The 12,257-nt window shown below is 40.0% G+C and overlaps 1 protein-coding gene across 2 annotated transcripts; it reads left to right on the top strand.

Annotated features, from left to right (window-relative positions):
* The first annotated feature begins 39 nt into the window (after positions 1 to 39).
* METTL6 (methyltransferase 6, tRNA N3-cytidine) lies at positions 40 to 11,843 on the top strand. 2 transcript variants are annotated; one of them, XM_048077994.2, is made up of 6 exons: positions 40 to 179; positions 1,709 to 2,093; positions 2,766 to 2,900; positions 3,926 to 4,096; positions 5,720 to 5,861; positions 8,483 to 11,843. In XM_048077994.2, exons 2-6 carry the CDS (start codon positions 1,812 to 1,814, stop codon positions 8,644 to 8,646), a joined length of 894 nt encoding a protein of 297 aa, XP_047933951.1. In that variant the 5' UTR covers positions 40 to 179; positions 1,709 to 1,811; the 3' UTR covers positions 8,647 to 11,843. The 2 variants fall into 2 exon arrangements, with proteins under 2 accessions (XP_047933951.1, XP_066848062.1); XM_066991961.1 differs by lacking the exon at positions 40 to 179 and adding an exon at positions 935 to 1,276.
* Positions 11,844 to 12,257: the final 414 nt, after the last annotated feature.

The following is a 12,257-nucleotide window of genomic DNA, read 5'->3' on the forward strand; positions in this document are numbered from 1 at the left end:
CCCTTCCGGGCGCCCGGTGCAGCCGGGAAAGCGCTCCGGGGCGGCGGCGGCGGCGGCCGAGGGGGCGCGGGGCCTGCAGGGGCGGCCCCCGGAGCTCCCCGCCCTCGGCAGGCAGGGAGGGAGGGACGGCGAGGGACGAGGAGGGACGGCGAGGGCGGCTGCGGCCTTCCCCGCCCGGGGTGCGTGGGGATCGGGCCCCCCCCCCCCCCGGGGGATGCGCGCAGGGCTGGCTGCTGGGGGTCCTGGGGGTCCTGGGGGTCCTGGGGGTCCTGGGGGTCGTGGGGGTCGTGGGGACGGGTCGAGCGGCTTGGGGTGCGCTTTGGCCTCGAAGCAGGCTCTAAAAGCTCTCTTTGACATCGTGCTGGCTTATTCTAGCGTGGCACGGCCAGCAGGGACTGGCTTGGCTTTATTTCGAGCTCGATCTGTGAGGTGTGGATGTTGCGCCCTTTTAGCATGCCGGGCGAATAGTGGGACTTTTGCTGGTTAAGGTTATTTTTGAGGGTATACCCACGGGGAGGCTTTCTTTCAAGAGAGCCCCTCTCTGTAACCTTCTCCATCCTTTTTGGAAGAAGAAGGGGACGTGGTCTGACACCAGTGAATCCAGACAACATTTTGACAGTTCTTTATCTCATTAGCACATTTGTATTTTATGGCTTTGTTTGCAGTATTATGTTTGTATCGTTTATGGTAATACATCTAAATGAAGTACTAATTTTTTTTTCTTTAAGTTCTGTTTTTTTTTCTTATTTCCATTTTTTTCTCATTTCCGTTTTTTCCTCATTTCCATTTTTTTCCCATTTCCAATTTTCCATTGGTAAATTGAAGTACTATTTTTTTTCTCTAAGTTTAGTTGTTTTTCGCTGATTTCCATTTTGGTAAATCGATGTGAATTCCCGGGTCTGGGTGCTGGTGGGCACGAATGGCATGCTTTGGTTGCCTGGGAGTTACTGGGCCACGCAGGATTTAATTCGCATGTGCTGCCTTCCAGGGTCTGGATGTCTGTGGCAAGGCAGAGGTCAGGACTAGTTTAACATCAGGAAGAAGATTTGGATCCCAGCCTATGAAGAGCTCTTTCATTGCTCCGTTTTTCATAACCTGTAGAAAAAAAAATACCTGCGACTGTTCAAACGGGTGCGGATCCTCAGGAAGAGGCAGGGGAAGGAGCGCTGACATGGGCTGGCCACAGGCCTTCTTGCCACCGTGCAGGTTTTGCTCTGTTGCCCAAGTGACGCAGTGTTATGAGTGCTGATGGTTTCACCAGTGTTTTCTCACTGAGGTGAGAACAGGAAGGAGAAATGCTAACATGAGTACAGCTTGTTTTACCAATCTTAGTGGCACTCCATGTCGTCTGGTTTTCGATTACAGTTTTTCTGAGGTGTTGCTAACTGGAGTTCACAAGAAACAAAGCCCTTCCTGTCCTTTTAAAGTCACTTTAGTGAAGAAAGTTTAGAGTTGCCACATATTTCTCTTGGTGTTTTTTTTTTTGGTTTTTTTTTTTTAATTCAGAAAGTAGACCAGCAGACTCTTTTAAGTATCTTCTTTAACTTTGAAATCAGTGTGATTTCATATGCAACTGTTAGTTTGGGTGGAAGATTGAAATTACAAGAAGTCAGATGGTTTTGCAGTCTGTCATGTTGGAGAGAGCACCATAAAGCCCTAATAAGTGCACGCTGTAACTCTTCCTCGTTTTTTTTTCTTCTGCTTCTAGATCCTTGGTTATTTTACCCAAGTTAAGTGATGGAAATGTATGTTAAAGAAAAGAAAATCACCCTTGGGTCTTTGCTATTCATATCTGTGTGAAGGATTCAAGGATGCTCCATGAAAACACATCGGCTGATTGCTTAGACACAGTAACAACAGGTACTGAAGATGGGGCTTTCCAAAGAAAAGGCCATAGTACAAGAATCCTTAGCCCAGAAGAGGTTGAGAGACTGGCAAAAGATCAGGTTTTGGTGTCTGAGTTCAAGCAACTGAAACTGGAAAAAGAGGCACAGAAGAATTGGGATCTGTTTTACAAAAGAAACAGCACCAACTTCTTTAAAGACAGACATTGGACAACCAGAGAGTTTGAAGAGTTAAAAGCATGTCGGGAGGTGAGCCCTGTACAATTTTTCTGTAAGAGACAGATCGATTGTTTTCAAATGATTTAATAAAACTTCTAATTAAGCCCTTAAGGTAGGAGCTCTCACACATTAAGCATGCAGTGACCTGCGTAGTCTCTCTTAATATCAAAGATACCTCTTCAGAATCAGGTGCATCAGTTCAGTTTAAAATTGACCCATATGGATACTAAGAATGGAATCTAGAACACAGAGCCAAGTTGTCTATTTAGGGCACATGTCTATTTAGTGATGTGATGTTTAAAGATGCAAGTTGGAGCACTTCAGAACACAGCTTTAAAGAAAAGCACCCAGAATTACAGGCTAATTGCAAAACATCATTAAGGGGAATAGTCAGATGCATCTGTTGTTCTTTATATCTGAATGAGACAAGACAGAAATGGTACAGCAATCTGTTTAGTCATCTACCCCTTAAGTAAGTAATTAAGAAACATTAACACATTCTAAAAGGATTTGTAATTTTGCAAAAATCAGGATTCTTCTTCTGTAGTGTCAAGATTATCCAATGGATGGCTACTTCAGTTTCTGAATCAATGGTAATTAAACTTGATTATAGCTTTTAATATGCTGATTGAACAGTGACTCTGCTGGTATTATGAGGAAAACAAAAATGGTGTGCTTTGTTTTGGATTTCTTCCTCCCCAGTTTGCAGATCAGAAACTGACCATTCTGGAAGCTGGCTGTGGGGTTGGGAACTGCTTGTTTCCGCTCTTAGAAGAAGATCGGAATATTTTTGTGTATGCCTGTGATTTTTCTCCCAGAGCTGTGGAGTATGTGAAGGTTGGTGTAGTATTTGGAACCTCTTGTAGAGTGTCCTTAGAAGCTTATGAAATTACAAATGACTGGAGTGACAGACTTCTCTTGCCTTCCTTTATGCATGAAGAGTAGACTAGATTTGCCAAAAAATTTAGACTGATCCATTTCATAGAATCGTAGAACGACTAAGGTTGGAAAAGACCTCCAAAATCATCTGGTCCAACCATCCCTTACCACCAATATTACCCACTAAGCCACATCCCTAAGACCAAACTTTCTTTAAACACCCCCAGGGATGGTGAGTCCACCACCTCCCTGGGCAACCTGTTCCAATCTTAACCACTCTATCTGAGAAGAAATGTCCACTAATTTCCAACCTGAACCTACCCCGAATGACCGGTAATAAAGTCCTAATTCTGGTGTGAACAAGTAAATGAAGGCTCTACATCCCCAGGGGTGGGGGAAGAGTCTGGTGAGCGATGTTGACCCTTAGTTAAACTTCCCCAAATGGATTCAGTGTAGCACCCAAACCCATCTCACAGCACTGGAAATAAGGCCAGGCACCTCTGAGCACTCCATGGCCACAGAAGAGCCGCTGTGGGAGGCAGTCAGTGGCAGGGCCCCCATCAGCTGCCTCTGTCCCCCAGCCTGACCCGCACGGCCCTGCAGAGTGCCCCTGTACCTGGGCACCACAGCCCCCTAGTGAGCACAAATGCCATCAGCTATCAGTAGGGGTGTCATGAAATCCTTCTTTTAACAGTTTTTCTACATTAAAAAAAAATAGAAGCAGCAGTAAAAGAGAAATGGTATGTTTTCTGAATTGTCATAACACACATTCCTTCTCGACTTCCTGAGAACAGTCTCTTCCAGAAGCTGTAGTTTCACTTGCAGTATCCAGCAATGAATTTCATATTGTATTAGTCACTTAGTGGAAGTTTATGTTCTTTTGCCACCATCTTTTGTGTTGCTCTACTAATTATTTTTTTACTTTTTTGAAGTAACAAACGCTGCTAATTATAATTGAAAGTACGCTCTTTTCATTCTCCCAGAAAAATTCCTTATACAGCACTGAAAGATGCAAAGTGTTCCAGTGTGATCTTACCAAAGATGATCTTCTAGAAAATATACCAGCAGATTCCGTGGATGTTGTCACTCTTATATTTGTTCTTTCTGCAGTTCATCCTGACAAAATGCATCTTGTCTTGAAGAACATTTACAAAGCAAGTATTTTAACATCTTATTTCACAGCCTTTAAAGCACTTACATTCTTTTTAGCTTGAAAGTACAATTTTATTCTGTGAAAATAGCCCCACTTGTAATGGTGATTTGTAATTAACATTGTATTCATTGAATGTATTTATTTCGCCTAGTGTAAGGGCTAAACTAGGTTTTGCAGTGTTTTTTCTTCTCGTGGTACTGTGAGGTGGTTTGAATTCTAATCTAATGTGTGTTATGAACACAAGAAAATGCTATCTTGATCCTGTGACTTGGGCTTCAAGGTTGTATGATACAAATAATGTTTATGAATTGCTGAAATGTCTGTGTTGATAAGGTACGGATGACAGCGAACCATAATTGACTTCCACAAGATACAGTGACTTGCAGTTGGAACATTATTGTTATTATTAAACACGCTTGACCTGTGGTCATTCAGAAATGGCATGCTCAGAGATTAACGTTAATCTAGAGAGACTCAGCTCCCTGGACTGCCTTTGTTGGTTGATAGGCTAGGAAAGGCCATCACAGAGGGCAGTTTCAGAACAATCACCATTCAAATGGTTTAATTTCTCTGAGGTGAGCCTGAGTCATATATTGACTGCAGAGGGACATAGCCAACTTATTTTTATATGTGTGTATTTTTTTTTTATATTATCAGATGTCCTGTTCATTTTATTGTCAGTGGTTTGAAAAAGGAATGTTAGATTATTTTTTTTTTCATGCAGGTGGATTTTTTCATGCAGGTGCAGGTTAGATTTTTTTTTTCTAAAGGTGGAATTGGTTCATAGCTCATGTACATGAAAAGGCTTATTATTGTTTCTTTGTGGAGATATCTGGCTCATTTGTAGATTTCTGTACAAATTTGCAAGGGGTAAATATTCCTTTTCTCTTCCAACAAACACAGCTGGAATTTGTTGAGGTAGGAAAGTTGCATGCATCTAAAGTCTAAAGTCAGAATGGCTAATGGCTGTATATTTCTGAATACTGAACTCTTTATAGCTTGATTTCTATTAAAACAAAACAAAACAAAATCAACCTCACCTGCAAACCGTTTTCCTGAAATTGTTCCTTTTTTATTTCTTATTATATTGCAATACCATTTTCCTGAAATTGTCCCTTTTTTATTTCTTATCATGTTGCAACTTTTTTTTCCTTCTCACATTAAAAAAATGTTATTGTATTCTAAATTTTATTTGGCAAAATCGTGTGCTAGACTGTATGCTAGCCAGCAGAGAAAATGCCCTGTTATGACTTCATTGTTATTGTTGAAGTGTACGTTTATTTCTTTGTTTCTGAAGAGCTTTGCAAAAAGCTTATTTAGCTGATCAGCATCTAAACAGATATCTTAGAACACTTCATACCCTAGTGCTCATGGGGAAAAAATATTTTTGTAAGAGCTAACAATCCATTTTTTATACAACAGTTTTGTTGCACAGGGAATTAATTCAAAACATATATTGCTTGTGTATTGAACGTGTTAGGATACCTTGACTTAGTTATGTGTGTGTCTATAGGGTGTAAATATACATATGTATGTTATATACATATATATATATGTATATGTTATATATATATGGCTAAATCAATCTGCCTTATTAAAGCATGGATGTATTATTACATGACAGGTATTAAAACCAGGCAAGTGTGTCTTGTTCAGAGACTACGGACTGTATGATCATGCAATGCTCAGGTTTAAATCTGGCAGCAAACTTGGAGAAAACTTCTACGTTAGACAAGATGGGACAAGAGCATATTTTTTTACTGAAGGTAAGACATACTGTAGAGTGTTTTCTTTTCTCTGAATCTTCTGTTTCAGCGTGCTTCAGAGAATTCCTGACATGCCCATAGAAGTTTTGTTTTACACAGACGAGCTGTTAAATAGTGGTGTACTTCATTTGCCATCTTTTTTGTTGTGTCGTATATACGTGCTGTAATGTGACAAGCAGCAGTTTCTGAATTTGTCGGATTTCATTCAGAACTGTTACCTAAGGGAGAAAGACCAAAAAATCATCTTTTTGAAGCAAGTAAGCAGTTATCTTGCCATCATTCTTTTTGTGAGATTATTCCTGATGTCGAAGATGGGACCTACTGATGACCTTGAAAGCAGAAACATGACTAGAACACTGGGAAGTTTGTGCAGAGATCCTGATGAGATAGCTGTAGTCATTCTGCCCTCTGTTTCTTCATAAAAATGATGCAAAAAGTGTTTCCACTTGATACAGTATTTAAACAGTCTTTCATTCTGTCATTGCTCTGAATGTTTTAGGAAGGGCAGTAATTGTTGCAGTTTACTGGTGGGTAAACTGAAGCACAGAGACATGACGGAATTTGCTTAGTCTCTCAAAATGAACTGAGATTATAGCTCGCCTCCTAACTCACAATTCCTCATGCTAAACTTCAGTGAACCATTACTTCCCTCTATCAAATATAGGGCATTGTGTCCTAAGAGCTGTGTGTTTATTTCTGTGGGCTCTTTGTTCTTTTAGTCTAAAGCTAAATACAGCCACTGAAGAGACCGATTTGAAGCCAAGTAAATGTTCATATTTTATGACATAATGTATTACCTAATTGCTTCTGATATATAAAAAACATTAATCATGTCTGAGCTCTTTCTATTCTTTATGGGACAACGATGAAATCTAAGATAATGCAGGCTGTTCTCCAGCTTCATTGAGGCATTTCTAGAACTATTATTTACTGAGTGATTTTTAGTTCTACTTAAACAATTAGCTCTTGAAAGAGAATGGATGCTAAAGGGACCAAATTAAAAAAAAAAAACAACCTATCAGTGGAATTTTAAAACCCATTCTTATTATGTGTTAGAATTTGTTTCTGAATGAGAAATTCTTTGCTAGTGTGAATGTGTGCTTTGGGGGAAGAATTATGGTAGGGAGGGGAGAAGAGGAAGGAAGGGAGAAGAAAGAAAACTGATCTTATATTCTGTGTGTTAGCAATTGTTTTGCCTTGGGCTGGTCTGTGACTCTCTCCTGGACCACCTCTGCTCCCGCTTCTAATCCTTTATGATCTCATTCATCTCACTGATTTTCATAAACATTTTGCTTAATGCCTGAGAATTCTTTAGTCACAAGAAATGTGACTGTCATTCTTGCAGTTTGGAACCAGTGCTTTTTTTCTTGTATTTAGCAGAGATGCTATGCTGGTACACTGGCTAAGTACTGCATGGGATGATTTGAATGATGCCCATTTGCAACATATCTGGCGTCAGATAACACCACTGATCTTCCATGGCAATGAATCCATTTTTCCACTGTTTTAAATAATCTTAAATTTGTGGAGAAGTGCGTGATTGTAATTCTGTTTTATAGGACATGTTCAATTTCCTCATAATGAGATTTCAGTTGATGCACAGTTGAGAGCTGTTTATTTTTATTTCGTTGATGTGGATCTCCCATTTTAAACGCACACTGTTTACAGCCAGTCCACGTTCTTTGGTGATGGGTTTAAGTTGATAAAAGCCTGCATTACTGCCAAAGTGGGTGGTCTCCTTTTCCCCCTCAACACACCACGTCTTCTAGCGCTGGGCTGCCTATGCCTACCTGACCAGCCATTTCATCACACTCCTCCACCTGTGTACTGAAAAAACGGGTGTGCTTTTATTTTCTACGAAGTAGCACAAGTTTAGTGTGACTTCAATTTCTTTGGAATTATGCCTGAAATAAACGAAACAAGCTGTGGGAAAGGAAGGGTGATGAATTGCAGTTAACATGACAAGTCAATGGTATGGGCGGCCCTCTCTGCTGCTTAGGTCACCTTGTTTGTGAGGCACTTCTGCCTTCCTGAAAGAAGATGTGCTTCGAGTGAAATTCTTTTGTTTATGAGAAATACTTTCAGTTCAACCTAGTGGAGGCTTGGTACCACCATACCCACCTTGCCATTTTGTTCCTTTTTCTATTGAGCAATGGCGTGTGAAGGTCTGGTAACCTTGGGTGATATTCTTTCTCGAGCAGAGATGCATTTGTAAGGCTGGATCACCCCTGGTGTATTTGGAGTAGGTGATGTATTCAGCTAGTGAAGGCCAGCTGCACAAAGCGAAAATATACTACTGTCGGTCACAGGGAGAATGAGGAGGCATAATAAAATATAACAGATGTGACAAGTTTTGGAAACTAAACTGGGTTTAGTTCCTTTCCTGAGCTTAAATCCCACTTTCGCAAGCTGTTTTGCTTAAGTTGATGTTTCCAGAGGAGTCCTGTATTGATTTTATTCAGTACAAGTGCAGCAGTCTGCTTGCATAGAACAGCTTGAAATCTGAAAGCACGTGTGATTTTTCATGCTCTAACACATGAGAACATATGCTTATATAAATGCTGAATAGTGTTTTAAAAATTGCTTCATCAGGGTTTTTAATCTATTTTTTTTTCTTTTAGAGTTCTTGTCTCAGCTCTTCAAGGCTGAGGGATATGAGCAAGTGGTCAATGAATACGTGCACCGAGAAACTGTGAACAGGAAAGAAGACTTGCGTGTTCCAAGAGTTTTTCTTCAAAGCAAATTTCAAAAGCCTTTCAGTAAGACAGAAGTTCTTGCTGATTAGCAATAGTGTTGCCAATAGCATGTAGTTTTTCCTTGTGCATGCTCATCTGTTTGGTAAACCAGAAATGACTGTATCCAGGAACTCTTGGTGGATTTTGCCCTCAGATATGAAATACGAATGTTAATTCTAATTAAAATTTCAGAGTTTTTGCAAATCAGGAAACCTGCTGAGTATCTTGTTTTTAAAGTAAATCCTATGCAGCATTGTTGGAGGATCAGGTAGAACAGACTAAATATTTTTTAACTTTAAGCTCTAGTTTTTATTATTTACTGGTATAATTGTTATTTCCATTTTTATTAAAAATTATTTTAAAATAAATATCTTTTGTTTCCTATAACTTCTTTTTGTTGTTGACTTGTTAGTGTTCCGGTATTTCATCTGCTTTCAGCACTCATAGGACTTTTGAGTGTAACTTCTCAGATACAGGAATGAAACAGGCTCAGTCACTGGTATTTTTTTAAAAAGCTGCTTCAGTATTTTAATAATAATCTTCTTAATGTTCTCAGCATTTTGATATATTTACATATCAAAATATCGATTTTGAATTTATTTTAAATATGTTCCTAATTTATCTGATTTCATGCTTGGAGGAAGTTGTTAAAAGATCAGTTTGTCTTTATCCCTAATTAATTTCAGATGTTCTTCATTTGCTGAACAGAAACAGTCGAGGTTTTCCAAGTCAGTTTCCCATTTGAAACTGAAATTTGTAAGTGAGAAGTACTTTATTTTATATGAATTGTATTCTGCTTCTCCTTTCCTGAGCAGAGGTCTTAACTCTTTTCTCTCACTATCAGGCAAGGTGTTGGTCTTTGCTGTTCCTACTACTAAAAGGCGTTGTACTGATGCTCTGCCTCAGGCTCTCACAGACTTGACTGCATGAAGAAAATTCATCCTTTCCCTGTGACATCCCCATCTGTTTGCACTGCAGAACCTCTTGTTTGTTCTTGGATGATAAAATCTCACAAACACATCTGGATCTTTCACCTGCATTTTGAACAGCTGCTCTGCAGCAGAGAAAGCTCAGAAGTATCTGGTGGCTTGTGCAATGGGCAGTGCTGGTCTTGTGTAATGCACACAAGTTGCAACAAGGGAGATTTCAGTGAAATACTAGGATTTGGGGGGGAGGGGGAGGGCAGGCACTGGGACAGGGCCAGAGAGGTTGTGGAACCTCTGTCCTGGGAAATACTGAGAAGCTGAGTGGGCAAGGCCTTGAACAACCTGTTTGAGAGTGGCTCTGTTCTGAGCAGGGAGCTGATTTCTTGCACTATAAATTGCTGTGTGATCGTATGACTCAGGCTGTTGTTCCACTGGGCTTGTGTGTTGCTAGATGACCTAGTCATACTCCTCTGATACGGATCAGAGGTGTTTGCCTATGCTTGTGACAAGCTAGCTGTAAGGTGATACTGTATTTTTTTCAGCACTTACACTGGCTCTGTGTAGGGAGAGAAAGAAGTAACAATTTTCCAGCATAAAGCCTACTGTTACAAAGTTAACCAGTCAGATTTTTTTTTTTTTTTTTAACAAATGGAAGCTGCCAGAGGTCTTACACAGTTTAGATGTTTGTAAATAAATTTGCAGCAAATAATTATTTTTTTTAAACTGATACCATGAGCCCCAAAGCTGGATTTATTGTGTCATAAAACTTGGGCCTCAGAGGAAAAAGCGATTAAGCCACGCAATTCTCCTAATGACTCTTTGAGGATGGTTATTACATGACATCTCCTTAGTTTATGGAGAGTATCATCCTGGGGATTTATGTATTACTGACCCCTACTGTGCAACCCATTAGCACTTTCTGCCATATGAGTAATAAGTGTCTAGTAACATTTATAGTAAATGGAAAAATATATTAAGAAGGGGGTATAACAGTGATAGCTTTATTATAATCTGAGCAATCATCATTTTGTAGCTTCCCTTAGCAAATGTTCATCTTTAGTACAGCAGTTCTGCAATGACTGGAGGTAGCCTGAGATCTCTTGATTTTAGTGCAGTCTGGACCCTGCAACATCAAGTGTCCTACAGGGCTGGATGCTTGCTCATTTAGAGCACACAGCATGTAAATGAGACCAAAGGATTGCCCTCTTCATCACTTTGGCATGTGACTGTCAGCATTTGCAATGGCAAGTGCACTGAAGTGAACATGCCAAAAAGGAACTGAAAAGTAGGCAAGTCTTTAAAAAAAAAAAAAAAAAAAAGAAGAAGACGGTTTGAGTCAACCCAATAGACTTAATTGCAGAATGCAATTGACTTCCTTTTTTACACTGGACTAAATGTTTTTTTGAACAATAATACACTTTTCAGTGGCTGTAGCTTGAGTGTTTCTTTATGGTTCTGCTGAAGGAACTGCCGTCACTTTTTGTGTAGGACACACTCAAAGGAAAGCAGTAGCAGAATTTGTTTTTCTTCTCATTCAATCTCATTTCCAGTCAGACCTGGAAAATGAAGTACCCAGCTACTCAGAAGAAAGTCTGCCAGCTGTAGTTGTCATAAAGCAGAGGTTAGTTTGAGGTGAGTGCTCGGAAAGCTTTATTAAGTCTTTATACCTCTGCTTCTGTGAACCCCAAATCATGGTAAGCTTTTTCAGCTGTGGTAAAGTTGGAGGAAGTTGAGGGATCTTGAAGAAGTCCTTGCATCATCCTGTGAGATGTGATAACTGAAGGGATGCATGTGGCTGTTGTGGTGATGAATAGCGTCCGTACTCACCCCCACCCCTTCAACCTTTGCAAGCCCATGTTAAGCTCACCAGAGGCAGAACATGCTAAGGACAGCTCTACCTGGAATCCTCACCTGAAGAACTCTCCTTAGGGAGGCAAGGTAATCAGGGTTAATAGTCTCAAAAGGACTTGGAAAAAAAAACACCGTGCACTGAATTGTGCTCACCTTGCACGAACAAGCTACTATGCCATCGCTGTAATGAAAGTATTGATCGTTCTTTGATTTGTCTTCAATCAGTAGGGGCTGCTGAGACTGAATTGTCTGCAGAAAATGTTCATAAGCTGAGCTAGCAGCTGGTCTGGCAAGCATAATCAGTAAGTTACTTCATGCTACCACCCTGTTCTGAGCAATGCTTAGAAATAATTATCTAAAGAGCGAGACTAAGAAAACCTGATTTTGTGTGTGTATGTGTGTTTAAGATTTGGTGTGCTGTGATGACATTATCTGATGTTTAATAAATTGTGAACTCTGGTTAAAGCTTTTCCTGCAGTCAGGGAATCCTAAAGTCTCTCTCTTCTGTGGGATTCTCCACTGTCTTCTACTGGAATTGGACAGCGTATATTAAGAGAATGTTAATGTGCCATTCTCAGTAAGGACACGATCCTTTTGGCTATTTTCATCAAATTTACAGAAATATAACATCTTTGTGTCTTCTGTCATTCTGTGACCTTTACTATTCTGTCAAATTTGGTTGATATTGGCCAATGTGTTTGAAGACAGGCTAAGACTAGACAGAAATCCACACATGCATTGCGTATTGTACGCATGGGTAAGCTTTGTTTCCTTAGGAACATGGGCAGCTGAGAAAAATTCACTTGAACTTTAAGTAGTACTGCTACAGCAAGCTTTGTGTGGTTCACCTGAAAGTTAAAACAGTATTTATGTCCATCTTTAAT

The sequence above is a fragment of the Anser cygnoides genome, chromosome 2 (assembly GCF_040182565.1).
Source record: "Anser cygnoides isolate HZ-2024a breed goose chromosome 2, Taihu_goose_T2T_genome, whole genome shotgun sequence".
Classification (NCBI taxonomy): domain Eukaryota; kingdom Metazoa; phylum Chordata; class Aves; order Anseriformes; family Anatidae; genus Anser; species Anser cygnoides.